Source organism: Amblyomma mixtum, chromosome 1, assembly GCF_055824585.1.
Source record: "Amblyomma mixtum isolate Tamu chromosome 1, ASM5582458v1, whole genome shotgun sequence".
Lineage (NCBI taxonomy): Eukaryota > Metazoa > Arthropoda > Arachnida > Ixodida > Ixodidae > Amblyomma > Amblyomma mixtum.
Window position 1 is genome coordinate 43287347 of NC_143012.1, and position 24718 is coordinate 43312064.

General features: G+C 46.2%; 1 protein-coding gene across 1 annotated transcript; it reads left to right on the plus strand.

Annotated features, from left to right (window-relative positions):
- The first annotated feature begins 6046 nt into the window (after positions 1-6046).
- On the plus strand, positions 6047-23969 carry LOC149366162 (lysosomal Pro-X carboxypeptidase-like). The gene is made up of 9 exons (XM_089549205.1): positions 6047-6531; positions 11174-11314; positions 11882-11983; positions 13772-13953; positions 14714-14871; positions 19324-19493; positions 20758-20919; positions 21862-22049; positions 23728-23969. The coding sequence occupies exons 1-9, from the start codon at positions 6427-6429 to the stop codon at positions 23939-23941; spliced, it is 1422 nt and encodes a 473-aa protein (XP_089405331.1). The 5' UTR covers positions 6047-6426; the 3' UTR covers positions 23942-23969.
- The last annotated feature ends 749 nt before the right edge of the window (positions 23970-24718 follow it).

Sequence of the window (24718 nt, forward strand, 5' to 3'; positions counted from 1 at the left end):
AGGGTGTAAAGCTGTCATCTACACTCTAAACAGAAAGGAGTAAAAAGGGTGTAAAGCTGTCCTCTACACTCTAAACAGAAAGGAGTAAAAAGGGTGTAAAGCTGTCCTCTACACTCTAAACAGAAAGGAGTAAAAAAGGGTGTAAAGCTGTCCTCTACACTCTAAACAGAAAGGAGTAAAAAGGGTGTAAAGCTGTCCTCGAGCGCATTCCCTTCAATAAAGGGGAGTGCGCTAGGGGAAAGCTTACTCCCTCTTTACTCCCATATAATCCTATTGGTGTTTAGAGTGAAAAGTACAGCATTCTCGGACAAAGCTTTTGAAAATTGAAAAATTTTAAGACACTCATATGGAAATATTGAAGGAAGGCCGCCGCGGTGGCTCAGCGGTTATGGTGCTCGGCTGCTGACCTGAAAGACGCGGGTTCGATCCCGGCCGCGGCGGCTAGAATTTCTTTGGAGGAGAAATTCTAGAGGCCCGTTAAACTGTGCGATGTCAGTGCACGTTAAAGAACCCCAGGTGGTCGAAATTTCCGGAGCCCTCCACTACGGCGTCTCTCATAGCCTTAGTCGCTTTGGGACGTTAAACTCCATAAAACCAAACCAAACCAAATATTGAAGGTAATGGGTTATTCTTCATATAAGTTGCAAGATCTTTCTTTTACAGTGTTTCTATTGATCCCATCGAACTGTTCAGAATGCCATAGAAGAACAATGGGGAACGCTTTATATAATAGCAAAAACGTTAATCGAAAAAAAAATGCAAGACTGCCGTCGGGTGATCTGCGGATATATTGATTGTTGTAGTGAAACCTTACATTACACGAAAAAAATTGCTTTCAGAAACTGTTTCCCGCTCAGAATTGCTTTTGTCCAGAATTGTTTGGTATGAGGAACTTGGAGGACTTTCAGGCATCCCTCTTTGTACATTTCAGAGGCTCAAAACATCGCCGATTTGAGAAGCTTAGCGGCGACTGTCACTTTTCATTTTATCTTTGGGAATCCGTTGTCCTTTCCTTGCTTTCCTTCGGCTGTAGTAGGTTTGGTTTGGTTTATGGGGTTTAACGTCCCAAAGCGACTAAGGCTATGAGAGACGCCGTAGTGGAGGGCTCCGGAAATTTCGACCCCCTGGGGTTCTTTAACGTGCACTGACATCGCACAGTACACGGGCCTCGAATTTCTCCTCCAAAGAAATTCAGCCGCCGCGACCGGGATCGAACCCGCGTCTTTCGGGCCAGCAGCCGAGCACCATAGCCACTGAGCCACCGCGGCGGCGGCTGTAGTAGGGTACAACACAAGAACGAAGAGGCTTTTTCCCAGTCCAAGGATCCCCTTCCAGCCAATGGCGTCGGCCGATTCTCATGACCCTGCTAGCGTGACAATACAGGGCGTGGAAAGTGAACAGTGATAGTCTCCTCCTTCAATGGTAAGGGATAGTCCTCCCTGAATTGTCACGCCGCTCCCTGCATTGTCACGCTAGCAGAGACATGTGAATCAGCCGACGCCATTGGCTGGAAGGGGGTCCTTTGACGAGGAAGAGCCGCTTCTTTCCAGAATTGTACCCAACTAGAATTACAATATACCGATGGTAAACAGGTTTTCTTCGCTCGCGCAGGGTCCGAAGTTTAACCTTCCGAAGTTTAACTGCCCATAATTACATAACATGAAAATACACTACCTATAGACCAGATTTTTTTACCCTCGCACGCAGGCCGCGGGCGCGCTCCTACTCTCGACACCAGTCGCCATCTGTCGGCGCGAGCGGCCCGAGGCACGGTGTAAGAAATATTTCTTACACCGTGGCCCGAGGGACTGCGGGTCGCGCCTGCACCGCGTGTAGAACGCATGTTTACATGTTCGGTTCTGCCGTTGTTGTGCTCCATCAGATAACGTATGAGGGCGTGTGCTGTGCGTCACTACTCACATTTTCCCTCTTCCAGACAGTACTGCGGTTATATTGTGCGCAGTTACTCGTTAACGTGACATCCGAAGGTAGTCGACCAGGTAGTATACGGACTGGAAACCAGCACTTCTAAGCAGATTTCTGCGCTGTCGTGTCGTTTGTCGTCGCCTTTTACGTGCGATATCATCTATGATAATTTTATGCATCAGAATGTAGATCTATTGATTTGACTCAGTGGAATAGTAACTGGATAAGCGAGCTGCAGACTGAAGGTTGTCCCGACGGAGTGCGTGTTTTCGATAACCAGTACGTGTTCGGCATCCTTGCGCTGACCTTGCTCTTGTTCCCATCAAACACATTTCATGACACGATTGTAAGCACGACCGCTACCAATTTCAGCTGCTTTTTCCGCACGCATGTCAGAGGGATCTGGGGGGTAAAGGTTTATCTATAGTATCTTTCTGTTGTTGGTATCTACACTAGTTTGGTTTGGTTTATTAAGGTTTTACGTCACAAAGCGACTCAGGCTATGAGGGAAGCCGTAGTGAAGGGCTCCGGAAATTTCGACCACCTGGGGTTCTTTAACGTGCACTGACATCGCACAGTACACGGGCCTCTGGAATTTCGCCTCCATCGAAATTAGACCGTCGCGGCCGGGATCGAACCCGCGTCTTTTGGGCCACAGCCGAGAGCCGTAACCACTGAGCCACCGCAGCGGTGCGGTATCTACCTTATTCATAGGAAAATATGCGCGATTTCATTACATTTTCCACACTTAGCCAAACGCCTACGCAACGCTCTCACACGCGGCGAGAGCTCCTGAATAACATAACGCGACTTCGGACCTCAGAATTAGTGAAAGCTGGATTAGCTGCTCATATCTATTCAAGCTTTGATACATTAAGCGAAAGTACGTTTTTATGCACCAGGTTGCATAAACCATGACAAAATTTGTTTTCTGTTCGTGCCTCGACTCAGTTGAGCTCACAGCGGTAATTTGTTGATAAAGTGGCGCGGCGACAAGAAAGCCCTGTTTGTAAAGGAGAGGGGGAGGCTTTATGGCCGGCCGCAAGGAAGGAATAAGAGTGCATGGGAATTGGAACTGCATGCTAGCCGCACACCTAATGCTTGATATTGAACAAAAAGTTTCTTTGCGGTGGAGCACCAAGACAGAATTCGATATAAGCACGAGCGCGTTCTAAGCGCCGGCACAATTAACCTGAATGTCAAACTAAATGTCATTAAAACGCGTCAATGTTATCGCTTTGATAACGTAAACACTTCCTGCAACACAGCCACGCAGCGGAAGTATGCTAGACAATGTTTCTTTAGCGCCCGAAGCGTGGCTATATGCAGGCTCGGCCGCGGAATTGCCGCAGCCCCGCAGTCCCCAAAGAAACGGCCGCACCGCGGCGCGCCAGTCGGTGCAAAATGGCCGCGCCCGGGAGAGGCTCAAAATTCTGGTCTATACAACGCCTCGTGCACGTAGCGTGCTGTCGCGCCCGTGGAACTACCCAGAAGCACGCACACTTTCAGATACGGCAAACATGGGAATTTGTTATGCATGGCTCCGGTTGCTGGCACCGTTTCCCTCCTCTGCCCTCCGGCAAAGGACCCCATTCCAGCCAATGGCGTCGACCAATTTTCATCAGCCTGCTATCGTGACAATGCAGGGAGTGACAGGTGAAAGGGGATAGTACTGTCCCTGCACTGTCACGCTATAGCAGGCTCATGAGATTCGGCAGGCGGCATCCTAATGGGCACTGGAATTCTCTTGGGCATCCTGTGGACGTTTAGGACGTCCGCGGGACGTCCAGGAGAATTCCACTGCCCATTGGGATTGGCTGAAGGGGGATCCTTTGCCGGGAAGCAGCCGCTTTTTTCTTGATTTGCATCCGGCTATAGTTTGCTCTAGAAATTCCTCCCAAGCTTATATACAGGGTCTGTTCTGAAAGTAGTAGGACTGGTTTTTTCCTGGGCGAACAGGCGGACGAGAGGCTGTCTGCGCGTGCAGAATCGTTGAAGGGGGATATTGGGAATGCTGGGGAAAATCGGCAGTCGGCTCTCGGCCGTTGAAGAGAGGAGGTCGCTTGTACTGTGAACCCGTGTCGAAGCGTCTCGTCACGCGCAGAATCGTCGAGCGTTTACTGGATCACCGATACGCGATCAAATTTTGAGTAAATCTTGGTAAAACGGGCAAAGAGACTCACAACATGATTAAGTAGGCCTACGGTGACGCTTCCATGGGTAGATCAGGTGTGTTTTGAGTGGCACAATCTTTTCCGAGAAGGTAAGGAAAGAGTGGAGGAAGACGACCGCTCCAGACGCCCTTCGACCAGCAAGACCAACGAAAATATGTAGCGAGTGAAACATTTACTTGGCAGTGATCGTAGAATGAGTATCAGAATGATTGCTGATGACTTGAGCATTCCTCAAACCCAAGTTTTTGAGATCGTGACAGAAAACTTATCCATGAGGAAAGCGTTTCAGAAGTTGGTGCCGGGAATGTTGTTAGAGGATAAAAAGGCCAACCGGTAGGCCAACAGTCCTCCGACTTAAGGCGCATGCAAACTTACGGAACAGGCTCGCTCATCACGGTGCTCGATCTTACGAGTTTCGTAGAAAAGGAAGAAGGGCCGAACGCGTCGGCCTTTCACCCTGGCCTATCCGCCGCCGTGGATATGTGCCATTATGCCTGAGGACATCATCATCATCACCATCATCTTTAACCGAATGAAGAAGACGCTAACATGCGTACTGAAGTTCTCAGGTATGTGTCCGTATTTTTTTGCCTCGTTGCGCCAGACGTTAGGACCTGCTTGCAGGATTAGCATTAGTTAGGTTATCCGCGTGTTACAAGGGCAGCTATTGCAGTGTTTCTCTGTAGGTCAGTGGCGCTGTCACTCAAAACGCAATGTCTCGCTGTTGTCGATTCCATCGCTAGTGCTGACGTCGCAGTCATGTGACCACTAAAAGCACTGAGACGAAAGCGAAATGCGTGAACTGATTTCGCCATCTGCCGAGAAGGGATGGCAGCTCGTGAAGATAGCTATTAATATTCCAGTACACTATAGCCATTTATTTATTTATTTATTTATTTATTTATTTATTTATTTATTACAAATACCTCAAGGGCCCACGGGTGAAGGTTTTACGCCGGCATGCGCGGTTTGGGTGACCCAGTTTTGCATACAGTTATCCACAGAGGGAAAACCAGCGCTGCGATGGATCATGCGCCATGAAAGCGCAGTTTGTGGGTCCCTTTGTAAACTTGCTGCACAGGTACAGTCGTGAGCAATATTAGAGGGAACAGACTTTTTGCTAAAAAATGGGAATTTTCAAGTTTTTTTTCAATGAATTTCAGAATGATTTTTGGATATCATACGCTAAGGGGAAACTAATTATGAAGCAGACCGAAGTATGCCTGGCGCTCATAATTTATTGAATGCTAAATAAAGTAATGCTCACTTTGTTCCCTGTTATACCGCTCGTGACTGTACATATAAGTGCTTTTTTTTTTGTTGCGAAAGCAACACTACGCGAGTCGCTGAGCCATTTCGCGGAGCTGACGGAAGGCCGTACTGCGCATGCGCGAGAATCAGTGACGTCACACGGCGCACAGCTGGCGCGCCGCCGCCGTCGCTTCGCGGGTAACTCAGAGGTACCGCCGCCACGCTCGCCAGTTGCGCATGCGCAGTAGTGGCGCATAGCTAGCGGGCCGGGGCCGCCGCTGCTGCCGCGCGCTCTCCGTCGCCTCTCTCTCTCTCTACTCGTTGCTTTCGCAATCCTCCAGGTTTAACCAGAGCTAAACCACTGCCAATTTTGTCAACGTCCTACACTCCTGCGTCATCACTTCTCTTTGATCAGGTCGCAAGTCATCGCTCATGGACAAAAAACAGAATGAACCAGACAAACTGGCCGCTTGCCTTCGGAGGTGAATTTTGATGCCCGAAGACTGCGAAGCAAGGAAGTGGCGCAAAATCCCTCTCTCTCTTTCTCTCAGATATTAATATATCGACCTGGTGATATCTTACCTCCCTCTAGCCATTGTTCATTGAAACCTTTTATCAAGAGCTACAGCTTCGACGTCATATTTGGCCTTCCTGCATATAATAACGCCGCGAGCTCGACCACACTCGGAGTCCCGGCGGCAAGCGAAGGCGACAAGAAGTGTCTTGTTCCAGCGACCGCTCCCGACAGAGGGAGGGAGGACCTGTAATCTATAGCTGCGTGAAACGGGAGCCATCAACCTCGCGCACGCGGTCTTCATATCAGCGTCGTCGAGTGGCCATTGTCGTTCCCTCGCAATCGCGAAACGTACGAAGGCGGATATGACGTGGTGCAGCACTTTCTCGCCGCGCTTCGAGCCCGTTTGAAACCGACGGCAACGTTCGTGTACACTTCGCGGGATCTGGGCGGCGGTGGCGTCGCTAGAGTCGGCGAGCTGAGTCGGCGGAGGTGGTTCCCGCTGGCTTTATAAACGCGTGCTGCTTCTGATCTGCCCCGGGGATTTCAGGGCCGCAAGAAATGCACTTCGCATCGTTGGGGGCAGTCCTGCTGACGGCGGCGACTGTCTGTGCCGCACCGGCGTCGACGGACTATGTATACGAGACCCGCTACTTCGAGACGAAGGTGAGATGGCGCTGCTTGGAGGTTTCGTATCGGTGTTGTCCGGAGCGTCAATGACGCCTGGAGTGATATCGCGTTCCTGCCGCTGCGGGACGCATTGGTTAAGGTTTACTGGTCGAGGTGATGTTGATAGTGAACAGAATGCGGTGAGTGAAAGTGAGCGGAGCCTGGTTGTACCGCTGGTTTGTTCTATGAATGGCTGCTCTAAAGAATAAGAGGGGGCTGAGGCAATTGGAGCGTCTTGAGTATGTTTTCGGAGAGTCCGTAGAATAAAAAAATAAAAGCCACCCGGCTCGACTGCCAATGCAACCGGGGGCTCCCCTTAACAACGATTTACAAAAAAAAAAAGGCGCTACATTCAGCCCAATATGATGGGTGCTTCGCGTTTTATGTGTAAAAACTACTCGAGGGCTGAGAAAAAAAATTAGTGTTTCGCACTTGTAGCATATAAAAATCTGTTTGGAGAACAACTCAGCAGTCTCCTGCTTTGCACCTGTACAAGTTCCTCTCTATATTGTTAATATTGGCAATACGTTGCCATGTGTAAGGCCAGTATAGCTCAGCGACGATTATTAAATTGTTCTCGTTCACGTACCGTCTTTGTCAAAAGTAACCAGGCTGCGTGGTTTGCTTAAAGCTTGCACAGTGGAGCCCTTGTGGCTTTCCTAAAGATCAAAAGGTGTTGGAAGGTAAGAAGACCCCCACTCCTTACCTTTAACGAACATTTCAGCTTCAGGGAAGCTGTAAGGGCTCCACTGTACGAGCTAGAAGCAAACCATGCAGCCTGGTTACTTTTGACAAAGACGGTACCTGTCGTTTCCCGGACGTAATGTGATACCCTCCTAACGTAGGTGGAATGCATCTGTGTGTGAATCTAGGTATCGTACACACCATGTGTGTAGGGCTCATGTATCATCCATGTGTAAATGAGCGCACCTCCGTATGCATATTGCACAACTACAAATATTGCTTGCAGTGCAACAGGTGTAATTAGACAAGCATTTATACAGGGCGTGCCATAGCTACAGTGACACCTTTTGGCTCCTCCCTGCGACTTTTATTCAAAGGATTTTTCTATTGATATTTCCTCCTAATCTCCCAGCCGTGCTTATAGCGTACGCGCGCCGAATTTACGGTTTATTTATTTATTAATTAATTAGCGTCTTGGTCTTCAGCGTATGCCATTTGACTTTGCAAGCTTTAAGTCTCTCGTTAAGCAAAGCTAGACGACGAGCTTCTGAGACAACTGGGGTGTTGAAATCGACCTCAAGATCACGTGCTCAAGCAATCACGTGCTCACAATCAACGAGCAGTGCCGCACAAGCTGTCCTTTCTCATTGTTCTCAGCGATATACGGATAGCAGGAAAGATCAGCCTACATAGGCGAGCGAGAACCTTGAATAAGGTACAATAGAATAGAATAGAATAGAATATGAAGTTTCAGTTATGTCCGTGGACTTGGCGTTCCGGACGCGAGAATGTTTACTCTTCAATGGAGTGAACCCTTAAAAGGTTTGCGTACAAGTGTCAAAACGCAGAGACCGTGATAAAGGGGCTGCAGGAGAAAACAAAACAAAACAAAAAAAAAACCAAGCAGTCGAGCCACTACTGCCGGCTCCGGAAAGAGAGGAGACTCTTCTGAATCCTGCGCTGTGCGGGTGATAAGATTTTTTTTTCTCCCATGAGGTATCTTTGAGCGCACAAAGCTCCAATGTGTGCACAGATTCGCTGTCTCTTTTCCACTTAAAAGCTCTTGCAAACAAAACGAACGAAACAAAAATAAAAAAGCCTCGTAAGCGACGTTGCATGAAGATTTCTAGGGACACTGCTTCAAAACAGCTTAATGATTTCTAAGCAGAAAACATTAAGCGCAGCGTGTGAAATGACTTGATACGACTAGTTAGAAGTAACGTACTAGAAGGAAATGTTTAGCTGTATTTGTTTCCATGCTTCACCGTGTAGCTATGGGCTCGTTAGCAAACACAACATCAAAATAGTAATAATTGATAAAACACTGGTCGAAACTTGATGCAAGGAGACCTGGCGGCGCAGTTTCCACGGAAATTAAGCTTGATCCGCACAGAAGAGCAAAGATTTGCGTAACTGTGACGCAAAAGCTTGATTTCGAATTCACTTTTCATTTTTTTTTCATTTCATTTTTCATTTCATTTATTTATTGGTATTTGTTGCATTACAAATGTACGCAAACACTGCCCGGACCCATAGCCAACGGCTAGTAACGGGTCCAATAGAAAAAAAGTATACAAACATGCCGCCAACAATATACCAAAATAAAGACAGTTAGTTAGTATAAAGAAGGCTATACATCACTCTCAACACTTGTAAGAGCATCAACAAAAGAAACACATATATTACAAATTATATAAACTAAAAACCTACAGATCAAACAAAACGCGTATACTCAAGTCCCCACCAATAGTCGCGAAGTATTTGTTTCCGTTTATAAATGTGACTAGCTTCTTTAAAAGCTTAAAAAAAAATGAAACACAAAAGGTTCCGGAGGGTGATGGGAAACAGCTATGACAAAGTTATTCACTGTCACACTCGCAGTTTTATTATTTACATATGTTAAACATAACTCTTTATGGCTCACCCTACATAAATATGTAGGTGAAAAACAGTTATTTTGGATCCTAAGGCAAGAATGTGCATGTTCTAGCCGAGCCCACGCGTTTGTGAGGGTTTAGGAAATAAATCTGTCTTGCTAGTTCGGGGAACCCCTAAAAATGAAATTCTCAGTGCTTTATCAAACAGGCGCACACTTGCCGGGTGGTGTTCGAGGACTCCTCCCCACTGCAAGAAGTGTGATCTGTACTTGTGTTTAACAAAGAGAAAGAAACTATTTTGCACCCTTTGATGCATCTCTACACTATGCTGTGTCGACAGCTTCCTTAATAAAAAACTAACGCATATATTTCTGTTGGTTCCTTTTCCAAATTAAGGATTTCATTTTTTCATGCTTTGACACTAGATGCTATGCATGTTATGTTGTGTGGAGTATCTAGTATCAATCTGGAGCCTAAATCTGTCTTATTAAAAAACGGCCGTTTTGCGAATCTTAAAGGGCAACTTCATACGTTTTATAAATGGAGGAGCTTAAAAGTGTCGAATGTTTGAAACCTGTAGGTAAAGCATGTGAAGTCCTTTTTGTCATAGCATTTGAAATGGTGACCTAATCGCCGATTAAAATTGCGACGGCCTTCAAGCTTCTCCGCAGCGCACAACGCCAAAGGGGTGGGGGGGGGGGGGGGGGCGCATGGTGACGTCATCGAAGGTGTCGGTACATTTCCAACGCATAAACGCCTGCTTTGAAGGAAAGAAACCAACGCCAGCGAAGGCAAAGCCCGGCGTTGCTTGGCATCATCAAACGAGGCACGACAAGGTGCGGCTGACGGCGGTGGTAATTTGAAATCATACCATCTGTGACGTCACACTGAACTTCCCCGCCCTCCTGTGGTGTTTTGTGGAGAAGCGGAAAATTAAGTCGTCGATTCCGTGATTACTGTAAATGGTAGTGCAAAAACACTTGGCATGCTTTACCTACAGCCTATAAAGATTTGAATCCTTAAATATCGTGAAATTCTCAAAAAGTAGTGCAGTTGTCCTTTAAGTCTGCAGAATTTCAGCTTGATCCGCTGGCTCACAGATTCGAGGTCAGTAAAGCTAGGCCCTGATTAATGTACTTTCTTGGTTTGGTCTGTGCTTCCAGCCTTTCTCTCATGTGTTTAGTGAAAATTTCTTGTGCCTTCATGCGTCGTAGGACCTAGCCATACTTATCCTACATAAATTATACTGGCTTAGCAATGTTCTGCACTATCTCCTTTAGTGGCTTTGACGCACCCAATTTTACAGTAAAACTGAATATGCTTTGTCTCTTCGACTACCTGTTTCACCTTTTCGTGATTTGCACACATGACATGCCGTATTCTGCTTTAGGTACTCAGGTTTGCACTTACAACGCACGTTCCAAAGCGGCACGTACACCTACACTTCCTGCACATAAGCACTATTTTTCTTAAGGCAAACTCAGCATTGCTTGCGAAGCGGACATTTTCTGCCTACATCATCGCGAAAATCCGCGCCTCTGAAATGCAGCGACAGCAAACCATAAGACAAATATAACAGCAAAGGCAGCGGCAGCATGCTCGCGTCAGCAGCAAGAGGCGAATATGTCAACTTACAAAAAGCCAAAGCGGTGTCTATTCAGCAGCACATCTTTTTGCGGTTACCGACTGCCGATCGATGACTCAATCGATTAGTGATCGGGAACTGGAGAGCTATCACTTTGATCTTTTCGACTCGGGCCATGGTGAAAATTGTGCGAATTGTTATTTTAGTCAGCGTAATGACAGAGTTGCAAACCGGTTTCTTCGAAATGAATTCGATTGCTTGATCATACCTCATTAAAACTTCCTGTTGGGCGAGTTGGTAGTTCATCTTTATGTAAAAGGGTATATAGCGCAAACAAAGACACGGACAAGAGAGACGAAACACACACACAAGTGTGTTTCGTCTCTCTCTTGTCCGTGTCTTTGTTTGCGCTTAAACCCTTCTACATCAAGTTGATCATACCTGCTCTTTGCACTGCATCCGGAGTGACTGTGACTCTTGCGCGAATTTCCAGGTGGACCACTTCGGCTACGCGAACAATGACACGTTCAAGATGCGCTACCTCTTTGCGGACCAGTACTGGGACCACCAGGGTGGCCCTATATTCTTCTACACGGGAAACGAGGGCAGCATCACGACGTTCGCTAACAACACCGTAAGACCCTGCACAGCATTCCTCGGTCCACTGCGTGGGCTTTGCTTTACGCTTTAAGCTACCAGGGAACGGGACGTTTCCTTATACGCAGACATTAGAAGAGACCATAATTAATTTTTTTTTCGCTACTGTTAATGCAGAAATGCATTTAACTTCAACATTCGAACTCTTCTGAGTGCGTACTGCTGTAAATGTGTGCCCTTTTCATTTGTGTTATTTGTGTTAAGCCATGGTTATTCCCCGTTCGCAGGCGAACGGGGAATAACCATGGCTTAATCGGATTAACAACGGCGTCACGAACATCTGTCGACGCCATTGGCTGGAGTGCTTCGTTTGAAGGGAGTATGCCGCTACGGTCTTGAGTTGTACCCGACTATACCAGTGGTATTATCTTCATTCGGTTCGACGTCAGTTTGTCCTGCTAACAGTCGCTATATCAGCCTTCGGCCACCTCGGCCTGCCACATTAACTAGTTTCTCTATCTGCGATGTATGTAGGCCTCAAATGCGTGTGCCGAACACTACTGATTAATTCTGAATCGCGTCTTCATCGTTCTATCCCTTCCAGGGGCTGATGTGGGATTGGGCACCCGAATTCAGAGCACTGCTGATTTTCGCCGAGCACCGGTACTACGGCAAGTCGATGCCCTACGGGGACCGCTCCTTCGAGGTACGGAATATTTCTTAATTTTTATCTCAACTCCACGCGTGTTCTGAGTAGGATAGGCTTCCTTCGAAAGACTGCTTACTTGTGGTAAAAAAAAAAGCATATGCATCTTAATTTTACCTTCGTTCCTCATGTGACAGAAGCCAACAGCCACAGAAACCAAGGGGCACAGGGGATTTTTTTTAAAATTAATTTATTTATTTTGTGGTGTTGATCAATTTAGAATATTACTGAATATGTCATCACTTAAAGCTAATTGATTAGAAAAGCAGAAGAAAAAACAACCACATGCCGCCGGTGCGATCCGAACCCACGACCTCCGAATTACGCGTCCGGTGCTCTACCTCTGAGCTACGGCGACGGCTGTCAAACCTTCTGCTTTCGGGGGTATTTATGTTTACAAGTAACCTATCCTTGAGAGTGTTCATCAGCGCCACCCACGTTCATAAGAGGCGGACGTAGCACGTCCTGAGTTACCGCAGGTGTGACGTAGAACGTCATCGAATGGAGAGGGTGGAAGCTGTGTGAGAACCCTCTTATGCTTCCTATGGCGTCAAGGCTGCCAGAATCGAGGCCCTCGCTAAGCAATTAAGCATATTTACAACGAGCCCCTCATTCCCCTTCCTTGTTTGCTTCGTTCCTCATGATATTTTCTCAGAGTGTTATGAGCGTCTGCGTGCTATCTGACTACAAAAGCTTCTTACACGCCTCACATATGAAGACTGCCGTTAGTAATTATCTTGCTTAATGATTCGAGCGTTGATCTTAGCAGGGGTTACGTGACTCACGGTGGCAGACAGAACGCACCCAACAGTCGCGTATGCTTCGTACACATGTATATGGACGTACTGTATATCAGCCTACTCTAACAGTTGCCACTTAGCGGCGACATTTTGATGGAGGCGAATCGCAAAAACATGGTGGCAATACACAGGTATACTGCACCCTAGCTACCCTTTTCGCCTCTAGGCTCGTCTTACAGCGCTTTAAACGCAAATTTTGGCTCAAAAACAACTCAGAATGCAACTTTAAAGGTAAAACACAACTAGGGAATAAAGCAAGTGATTTCACAGTGCTTAATTCCTGGTGTAAAATCGACTAGAAACATTTTTTTTCGAACCAATTAATTTGAACTGCTCTCTAACGCGTTCAAAAAGGCAGCGCTATTTACTGCGCTACAGAACCGATTGGAGTTAGCGCTTTTAATTGTGCTCTTCTTCGTTCTAATAAAACTTCCTGTATTTACTGCTTGGTAGCGCTGTTCAGTCGGTAATCTGTGGGACTGTACTGTTGAGAGAATGGAATCATGCACGCCAGTGCACCGAGGCTTCGGTGCATGTTAAAAATCAATCAATCAATCAATCAATCAATCAATCAATCAATCAATCAATCAATCAATCAATCAATCAATCAATCAATCAATCAATCAATCAATCAATCAATCAATCAATCAATCAATCAATCAATCAATCAATCAATCAATCAATCAATCAATCAATCAATCAATCAATCAAGTGACCCTATCAATTGGTTAGTGGTCTTCAAGCTAATAAAGAGAACTACTTTAAATCAATCAGTCAACTGACCCGATCAATTGGTCAGTAGTCTTCTAGCTAATAAAGAGAACTACTGTCAATCAGTGAATCAATCCGTCAATCAGTCGACTGATCAATTCGTCGGTCAGTCGATCGGTCGATCAACTCGATCAATCCGTCAGTAGTCGTCTAGCTGATAAATAGGACTACTGCTATCATAACTTTCGCCTCACGTGTACTGCGCCTCTTTTCGTAGAGTCCCAACCACTTAGGCTACCTGACAGTGGAGCAGACGCTGGCCGACTACGCGGATCTGCTCCAGTACATCAAGGACACATTGCCGGGCGCTGGAAACAGCCAGGTGGTTTCTTTCGGGGGCTCCTACGGCGGCATGCTGGCTGCCTGGTTCCGAATGAAGTACCCACACGTGACCGTCGCGTGAGTGCTGACGTTCCAGAACCTTCTCCTTAATGCGAACACCGAGTGCTGGCAGCTTAAGGCCTTGAAAACAAACGTGCATCACTGCACGTCTGGTGACACTCCGGTGTCACCAGGAACACCTTTCGAGGAACACCCGAAAGTCAGCGACTCCAAAAATGTCTTAGGGAACGCACAGTGCCTAAGCCGAAGACCGACGCGCGAAACGCCAGGGGGTGTACTGCGTCCTACATCTTTTCCATGCTGTGTCATTTCATGCATCAGAACATTTCCTGCCTGAGAACCTGCCTGAGCAGTCTATCCCGCCGTGCTCTCCGCGAGGTGTCTCCCCAAATGCTCCTGGGTGACAGCTGTGGCCGCGTCCTCTGGCGCCCTCTGCACATTGTCGCTGACAGTAGTGGCAGCCACTTTGACACGGTTGTTGTTAGCCAGCCATTAAAATATATGGTGCATATCAGGGCGTGTAACGTGTGCTGACATAACGCGATTCTAAAAAGTACTACCATGACTGCTACTACGCAACACTGCAGCTTGCTGACGTCATTTTTTACGTGCAGGTCCTTTTACGTGTAAATAACACCATGAGAAATGTGGCCTTTTCCCTTGTACAATGAACATAGAAGGCACTAATTCTACAATACTGCGCCATGCCTCTCTCTCTCTGTTTTCTTATTCGTTAACCGGAAGAAGCTAAAACACAGGAGAAGTAACTAATAGCTGCACCGTCGACCTTGGAGCATTCTAACATCTTCGTCCGCAGGGCCCTGGCGGCCAGCGCCCCGATTCTTCAGTTCCAAGGCATCACACCCTGCGGCGCCCTGAACGCCGTCGTCACCAGGGCGTTCAGGAAGGACTCGGAGCTCTGCGCTGAGGCTATCAGAAGTTCCTGGGACGTTATCGAGAACCGGTCTTCTACAGGTGAAGTTCAGCAATCGTCCTACCGTGTTGCTCCTCAGATTATTTCGAGCCTGGTGTTTAGTATCTTATTATTTGGAAACAGATTGCGATGCACGACAGGGCAACTTTCTTTCTTAGCCAACAGAAAAAAATTAGGGTGGCAAACGAAAATTCTGGGCTTGTTCGCAAGGCAACAAGGTAATGACCCAAGCTGCTTCGATGCTTGGACACATGGCCAACGATGGCCAAAGTAGCATGCAGAATCCTCCTTGTCCACTACGTTCCTCACGACAGGAAAGAGGCCCTTCTATCCTCTTCCGGGCCGGTGGGTTTTCTGGGGGGAGGGGGGGGGGGATTAGAACCCTGTACCTACTATGTGCGGGCCCTATGCATTGCCACTATCTTATCTTTCGCTGCGCTATGCCCAAATGTCTGATTCATATCCCTTTCTTTTTTCATTATATTGTACAGCTATTGTGATTTCTTGCTTACATATTGTAGTGACTACGCCGTGTATAGCTGTATGGCGTGCAGTGTATTTTGTTAGACGCTTACTTTTTGCATGTTATGTATAAAACCCGACATTGCCATCGATATATACACCCTCCCACTTTTTTAACCTGAACGCACGAGCGTCGACTGTCCCGTGTAGCGGTGCCGAGGCGAAGCATGGCGGAAATCGGGAGAGGGAACGAGCATGCGCGCTGATCATGCCGCCGTAGATAGCGTCGTCTGCTTGGCTGTTCTGCTGCGTGCGGAGCAACCCCTGCGAAGCAAATTTTGTGGCAGAGTTCTGCCATTTTGTTTCGTGTTCTATCTGCTGTGTGTTTGTGGCTCCGGGCTGGTGGAAACGCGTAGCGTTCCAAGCATGACTCCAGGCCCTGGCTGCATTTACCGGTAGCGCCTCGAGAGCGTTTGCTTTAGCGAAATTAACGCGGCTCTAGCGAGGATCCCCTTCAGTCTGTTTTTTGTATGTAACGATTGCAACTGGTTTCTTGGGCATGCTAGGCTGTCCACAAACGTATGCTCTTTTCAGAATCACCCACGCTATAGGCAGCGGTTAAAAACAATTGCTCTCAGCTTCTTGGGGCGCCGATGCTTAACAGCCGATGATGGGAAGGGGCTGCGTCACACTAATCAGAATAGCCTAGCAGACGACCCTTAGTCCAGCAGCATGAATTGTGGGAGTGCCGTTGTTGTTGTTGTTGTTGTAGCCTACGACAGAATGGCACATACCCACTCTGGGGGATCGGCCAAGAATCGGGCGGAAAAGGTTGGTATTCTCCTGTACGTAGTAAAGGCAAAAGGAAAGCACACGGGAGAGGAACACCGGGGGAGTCAACCACAAGAAGGGCACGGAGAGGATGAAAAAAAATAATGAAAAAAGTCAACAAAACTAAAAACAAATAATAATGCCCTCGCTCGCTTTCTCCTCTCCTTCTTCTTCCGGCGCCGCAGCGCCAGACAGTCGACGCTCGCGCGTTCAGGTTAAAAAAGTGGGAGGGTGTACATATCCTGCACAATACTTGTTGCCGCATTGAGTGTTTTCTTTCAATTGTATTCAAGGTGCCCGAGCTTCGTCAAGCTGCGCATGCGCCGCTTTTTTTCCGTCGCCCCATTTCTTCATCTCGGAGAGAAAATAAATTTGACTTGACTATAGTCGGATACAACTTAAGAACACAGTGGTTTTTTTTTTCCGTCAAAGTACCCCCTTCCAGCCAATGGCGTCGGCCGATTCTATTGAATATGCTAGAGTGACAATGCAGGGAGTGGTAGATGAAAGGGGGTATGATCATGGAAGACAGTTGGGCTAGTTGGTGTGAATTCGCTAGCGTGCTGTCCGGTCGGTTCCTTTTGTCGCTGTCCTTGTGCTTTCCACGCTAGTTGCAATGTCGCAGTCACTAATGAAAGGGGGTAATCCCTTCCTTCCCTGTATGGTCGGTGATAGACCCCTCTCTCCGTTGTGACTCCGCTCCCTGCATTGTTACGCTAGAAGGGTCCTGAAGGGTCCTGAAGCGACCATGTAACGATTCATGCAACTTATGAATGCCACATTCCACATTCCGCTAAAATTAAGAAGAAAATTACCTTGTACGATAAAGCCGATTATGGAAAAATTATTGAAGCACTCTGTGAGTTTTGTAACTGGTTCCTAATCGACTTCCACCAGCGCTCTGTTGACACCAACTGGAAACTCTTTAAAAACAAAATGCAAGCTCTTATCCATGCGCATGTACCTACTGTCACAATAGCCGAGAAAACACAATCCCCATGGTTTGATAATACTCTGAGCCGTCTGTATAAGAGGAAAAAACGATTATTCCGCCTTGCGAAAGGGTCTTGTAATACAGGAGCTTGGAACAAGTATTACGATGCCGAAAAAACATTTGATTCCTTGGCAAAAGAAAGAAAACGATCTTTTTATTCAACTACCCTGCCTTCAATGCTACGTAATAACCCAAAAAAATTCTGGAAACTTATTAACCCCACTTATTCCAAGCCCTTGTTTCTGCTCGACCATGATGGAACCACTGTACCAGACCAGGACGCTGCCCGAGTTTTGAATTCAACATTCTGCTCTGTATTTACGCGTGAACCCGATACCACCTTACCAATTTTTCCGTGTTTTGATCACCCTTTAATGCCTGACTTAATATTTGAACCTCGCGGAATCCTGAAACTAATTGAATCACTCAAACTTACTTCTTCTGCTGGTGTGGATGGAATTAATGCCAAAATATTAGTTAATACCAAGCACATCTCAAGTATCATTCTAGCTCATATCTTTCAACAGTCCCTTTCTTCAAGCACTGTTCCACAGGATTGGAAGGTAGGCAAGGTCATTCCAGTCCCGAAAAAAGGCCCTTCACAGTCACCCAGTAATTATCGTCCTATATCTCTCACTTGCGTTTGTTCTAAACTAATGGAACATGTAATTCACTCGCATGTCGTAAACTTTTTATTATCTAATAATTTCTTTCATCCCAACCAACATGGGTTTCGTAAGGGTCGCTCTTGTGACACTCAGCTAGCATTATTCATTGATGATCTTAGTTCTAGCCTCGATAATAACATTCCCGTTGATGCCATATTTTTAGACTTTGAAAAGGCTTTTGACAAGGTTCCTCACAAACGGCTATTTTTAAAACTTTCGTGTCTTAACCTTGATATGCGCATATATGAATGGATATGTGATTTCTTAACTAACCGCCAGCAGTTTGTGTATGCTAACAATACCGCCTCTTCCAGGTCTCCCGTACTTTCAGGTGTGCCTCAGGGTACTGTCCTTGGTCCTCTACTCTTTCTAATATATATAAATGACATTGCTTCAAACATCTCATCTTCCATTCGCCTATTTGCCGACGATTGCATTATTTACCGTCCTATTAACCATCAAGCCGATGCTCATGCCCTCCAAACTGACCTTTCACACATAGAAACTTGGTGCAAAACATGGTTAATGTCCTTGAATGTGAAAAAAACTTCGTTAATTTCTTTTCATCGGCGACGCACTTACCCAACTCCTTGCTACGTACTTTGCGGTTCCGTTATTTCTCCGACATCAACATGTAAGTACCTGGGAATTAACATATCGCATGATCTTTCTTGGTCCATCCATATCACTGCCATTACTAATGAAGCTAATCGTGTCCTGTCTTACTTACGACGTAATTTGTCAGTAGCTTCTTCGTCTATTAAAACTCTCGCCTACATAACGTTGGTTCGTCCCAAGCTGGAATATGCATGCGCAGTTTGGGACCCTCACATTTCTTATCTAACTAAAGCACTTGAATCAGTGCAAAACCGTGCTGCTAGATTCATCCATTCAGACTACTCTTATCATTCTAGTGTGACTGCCATGAAATCAAGAGCTAACCTGCCTGACCTCGAGCTGCGACGCAAAATCTGCCGACTAATCCTTTTCCACAAGTTTTATCATTCATCCCTTGCAGATCTAAAACCACCTCATCACGTGTCTCCTCGCACCAGTCACAGCAAAGCCGTTTATCCCCCCCCGCGCACGCACCACTGCGCACCTTCATTCCTTCTTTTCCCAGACTGCAGTAGACTGGAATGGCCTGCCTGCCGATGCCGCACTCCACACCAGCCCCGTCCATTTTAAACAAGCAATTGAAAATGTTCTGTTTTAAACCCCATGTCATTCATTTCAGATTCATTTTTTTTGTACTGTTTCCCCTCATGTAATACCCCTATTCAGGGGCATTTGAGGTGTACAATAAATAAAATAATAAAAATAAAATCGGCCGACGCCATTGGCTGGAAGTGGGTACTCTGACGTGCAAAAGCCGCTGCGTTTTTAAGTTGTATCTAGATCGCCACTCTGGTCAATCCGTAGCAGGATGTATTGCAGCCTTTGCATAGTGTACCTAAACACAAATTCCTCCCTTCACTTACATTCTAGGATTGGTTTTCGTTTTACGTTTCCGGCTATTTCCTTTCTGCTTCAAACAGTGGAGGGTGCCGCAGACATCGCCCAACGCTTCCACATTTGCGGAAACTACACGCCGAAGAACTATACGGACCTGCGCGACTGGCTCACCGATCAGTACACGAACCTCGCCATGGTCAACTACCCGTACCCGAACACCTTTCTGAACCCCGTTCCTGGTCACCCGGTCAGGGTGAGTCTTGAAAACGCCTGAGGGGCTCGGTTGGTTACCCTGCAGGAATGTTTCTCGGAACGCACCACAGAGGGCAGCACAAGAAAATTCAAAAGCCTGTAGCTTAAGTGCGACAGTCAGACAGATACAAGAAAAGTGAAGGCGTCTTCAGAATAACGGCCTAAGGGGCGAGCTGGTGCATGATGAAATGAACGCTGGCGCAGCAAGGACACTAACAAGAAAGGGACACCACATGAGCACGCTAACAGATTCTGATTAAAGAAATTAGAGGTGGCCATCTGTTAGCAAAAGTGTCAAACAATCGTAGCAAAAAAAGAGTCATACATGAGAAGCAAAAGCAGTCAGAAATCGAATACCAAAAATAAAAGTAAAAAGAAATCAAATGACAATTTCGTAGCAAACGCAGAGTCAAACATAGGAGTCTTACTTAAAGGATGAAATATCAGCAGGGCCTGATAAATTATGGCTTAGCCAGCTAAGCAGTCCTGCGAAAAGATAAGGAAATACATTTTAGTACTACATATTGCACACTAGCTATCGTATGAACGCATCATCAGCTGAATTTCCTTACTCTAGGCCCTCCGTGACAGTAGCGCGTTGTACCTCCTTTTTCCTACCTTAGTACCGACTCTAGCAGACAACCTGTTATTTGTTAGTTCATCGCATTACATGTTAAGCCTATGCCCATCTTTAAAAGCATCTCAGATCACGCAGGAAAACGAAATATATATGATGGTCAAATGAATTATTTGAAATGAAATTCTCAAACTAATAAAACGAGCAGATGTGTTTCAATGCTGCTTATACAGTTAAACTTCGTTATAACGAAGACGAAAAGAATCCGCGATTTATTTGTTGCAGCCATTGCTTGTAGCCCTTTGCCATGCCTTTCGCATGCCAACCGGATTCCTGTCACATTGTAGACAGAGAACAACGTAGCAGATGGTTAGTATGCCATCGACCTGTTTTGAGGTAATATCGATTTTTGGCGTCGAATGGATTTGGAAGTGCGAATTAAACACCGTTACAAATTAATACACTCAACGCGAAAAGGTTAGTGGGGTTCATCTGGCATTTGTTATAGCCCTTTGGAGGAAAATGTCACTTCGTAAAAACGAGATATCAAATACATGGTCTTCTATGGGAGCAACCAAGAGGAATGGATATTTCGTTGTTAAATTCATTATTGCGTGCCAAACCACTTCGTTTTAACGAGTTTTGACTGTTATAATAACCTTCTCTCTTTTTCTTTTCATAACCCCAGGAAGCCTGCAAATTTTTGAACAGGACTTTCGAAAGCAGCGACGAATTGCTAGAGGGCATTTACCAGGCATTCAGCGTCTTTCAAAACTACACGGGTCAGACGAAATGCAACGACCTCTCCATAGGTTCGGGTACGTTGGATGCGGCTGGCTGGGACTATCAGGTGAGATATTTTCTTCGTTTAGGGCGTTGCACCCCAATCTTATATTCAAGAACTTACATGATAATAAAGGCTTCCTGTACAGAAGATGTTACAGGGAAGTAATTGACTATTTCTGAAGTGTGTGAGCTTTTTAAGCGTGCGTAATATAAACTAACTTCACAAAATGTAGAAAAGTTGCGAAGCGGAAACTTGTGCACGCTGTTTCGACTGCACAAGTATATGACCTGCACTGCACTTTGCACCGAGAACTATATGAAAACTGAGGTTACAAAGGCTTGCAGATGAATTAATGATAATTGGTTTATTGGTTTATTGGGCTTTAACGTCTCGAAGCAACTCAGGCTATGAGGGACGCCGTACTGAAGGGCTCCGGAAATTTTGACCACCTGGGGTTCTTTAACGTGCACTGACATCGCACAGCACGCGGGTCTCTAGAATTTCGCCTTCATCGAGATTCAGCCGCCGCGGCCGGGATCGAACCCGCGTCTTTCGGGTCAGGAGCCGACGCCGTAACCACTGAGCCACCGCTGCGGGGTGAATTAATGATAATGCACGACGACATTGTCTTGTGCAGGAATAGACGCCATGTTGATAATTCACTTAATAGGCTACAGCGCAATACCAAGTGTGGTAGTGCATCATTATGTAATCACTACGTTATCCGGTGCGTGGACATAATGTTTAAAGGGGTTCGTACTAATTCTCGAACAGAATACTTATTGGAATCAGAGATAAATACTCAACACTTTTTACTGCGAGGGCCCACAGCAAGTTCGATTCGTTTCTGTACCCCATGTCTGACACTGTTCAATACGTCTAAAGAAAAACAAAGAGAAGAAAAGCGAACCAGAGCAATAGGAATATGCCTATGACGTAATTTTTCGCGCTCTTTTAAATACAACAAAAGTAACAAAGTTTTCATGGTTTTCTTTTTTCTTTCAGTCCTGCAATGAGATGGTGATGCCGATGTGCAGTGATGGCGTGAACGACATGTTCTACAAGAACGACTGGGACTTGAAGAAAGTCCGCGAAAAGTGCGAGAAAAATTATCACGTCACACCCGACGTCAACAAGGCAGTGCTCATATTTGGCGGCAGGAACATATCGGCATCGTCAAACATCATATTCAGGTGCGTTTTGTTGCCTTTGGGCAACGAAACTTTGCCTTGTATGCCAAATGCTTCACGTTACGCTAGATGGCGTAACTTGGTGAAAAATGTGCTTCATTCATTCGTTTCAAATTTGGTGGAAATGATAAGAGAGTAATTACTCATTGGCATCCACCCAAGCGCAGGCACACGGCTACAAAGGAAAGCTACAGAGCTTTCTCAGGAACTTTGTAGTTAAAGAAAGATTCGTCCTGGCCCGGGGTTCGAACCCGGGACCACCGCTTCACTGCATCAGTCGCTCTACCAACTGAGCTAACCGGGACGGCAAGCTTATGGTAGGGCGAGAGCGAATTGATCAATAACTCGAAGTGGGAACAGTGTTGGCCGCCCTATTGTGAACTTGCCATCCCGGTTAGCTCAGTTGGTAGAGTGACTACTCCGGTGGAGGGGTGGTTCCGGATTCGAACCCCGGACCAGGACGAATTTTTCTTTAACTGCTAAGTTCTTGAGACAGCTGCATGGTCTTCCTTTGTAGCTGATGGCTGCGCTTGGGTAGGTGCCAGTGAACAATTACTCCCTCATCACAAATGAACTCCACCTTGCGGCATTCCCCTGAACATTTGACCAACGCGGAAATGTTGAAATCAAACTTGACTGACAGGACATCACTCAAGATCTCAGTAACCACTCACTTAATCAGCACTAACTGGCAATCCCTCACTTGACTGTAAGCCTGCCCCGAAATGTCATTTGTTATGCCTGATAGTGTGTAGTCTCTGATTTTAAGGAGCACATACATAATTAACATAAACTTTATGACTAACTGCAGTACCAGTACTTTGTATCACATCGTTTAGTTTAGGCAACATCGTCACAATATGCTCTTTCATTGGGTATAGTTTGTTGTTTCCGTGTCCACTGTTGTAGGACAGGTACGATATGAGGAGGGTATGCGACAAGAGGCATGGAGATCTGATAATCAATTTTCAGTTTCGCGCTGCTTCAGTCGCAAGGCTTGATGTGTGTTAAGAAGTTTTAGTCACCGGGCTATGCGTCATGAGATCGAGCTGCTATGTACGAAGTGAGGTTTTTCCCAGGGTATACATAATTAGTTACTTTCGTGTCGCACCCGACCACCGCTCTGGCTTAGTGTTGTAGCTTTCACTGAGTGGCACGAAACTGCCTTTTCAATCCGCTCGTGTGATCACAGTTTCGGTTTTCAGCCGGCGAGGGTAGGGCTCCATTCTCAGTATTCGAGAGCTGATCACGTAATCTTGGAGTGGTGACATCGCTGATTGTTCTGTTACAAGAGTACCTGGTACTATTAATATTACTTCTAATATTACTAATGCCGCTACTTTTACTACCGTCACACCTTCTCATCGCCCATTCATTTGTTTAGTAGTAACCTGCATCAACCGTTAGGGCAATATAGGAGTGGGTTTACAATTATTAGTACCTGAAGAAAAATACCTTCATAAATAATGGACAAAAGCGTCGTTGGAGGAGGTAAAAAGCTAGTAGCGGTACTAGGAGTAGCAAAACTACTAGTACCAAACCTAGTAGTAGTAGGAGTACTTGCTGCTTCCACCGCTAGAATTACTACTCCTTGTACCCCTATTAACAATAAGAATGAACAAAATATGCAAGATGCCGATACAGGGAAATCCTTATCTCATTGCAATTTTGCGATACGCAGTAACGGAGACCTGGACCCGTGGTCGTCAGGAGGCGTTCTAGAAAGCATCTCGGACAGTTTGATTGCAATATTCATGGAAGGAGCCGCCCACCATCTAGATCTGCGTTCCTCGAATCCAGCCGACCCGCAGTCCGTCGTCGATGCGAGGGCTCTGGAGAAGAAATACATCACCACGTGGATGAAAGAGGCTGATGGTCGCCATCGCGTGATCTGATTCGAAATATAAGGGTTCACTTCCCGCACTGTTGAGTCGTGAGCGTCACTGTCAAGCTGCTTGCATGCAGCTTTTACCTCGTCTTCTTTCATCCGTGACAATGGGAAGTAATGAATGAATGAATGAATGAATGAATGAATGAATGAATCAGCGCCTTTGTTGTTTTAGTTTCCTACTATGTCCTGTCAGTGACCTGTCCTATGTCCTGTCAGCACTACGTCCTGTAATGGTCGGCGCTTCATACTCGCTGCCAGATATTCTTATACTGAAGACTGGCCCACAACGACGAAGTGTACTCAACCTTAACAAGTCTCGAAGCTGCTAATCTATGCAGATTAATAAACAAGGATGACATGGGTCGCAATTCACGTTAGACCTATATTCTCTCTCCCTGTCCTCCGAAGACAAATCTAGAAAGGAATTCCAGTGACTGTACGTAGCACAGAAGGAGCGTTGTGTATGCATATATTGTATACATACACCTGCGTTTGTTTCCCTTGCTTTTCTTTTTCATATGAATGTGACCACTTCTGGAGTTAGAGATAAAGTTTTAAGAACCTTCCTGCTCTGGACTGTTTCTCCCTCTGAGGTAAGTAGCCCCTGAATATGAGGGAGTGAGTCCGTGAGAGAACGCGTCAGTGAGAGAATAAGTCGGTGAGTGAGCGAACGATCAAGAGAGTGAGCGAGCAATCAAGGCAGCATGCCTTGAACAACACCCGCGCAATCGTCTCCAGGGCCCGACATTGACGCGACAAGTGGATTTACGATTACACTCCG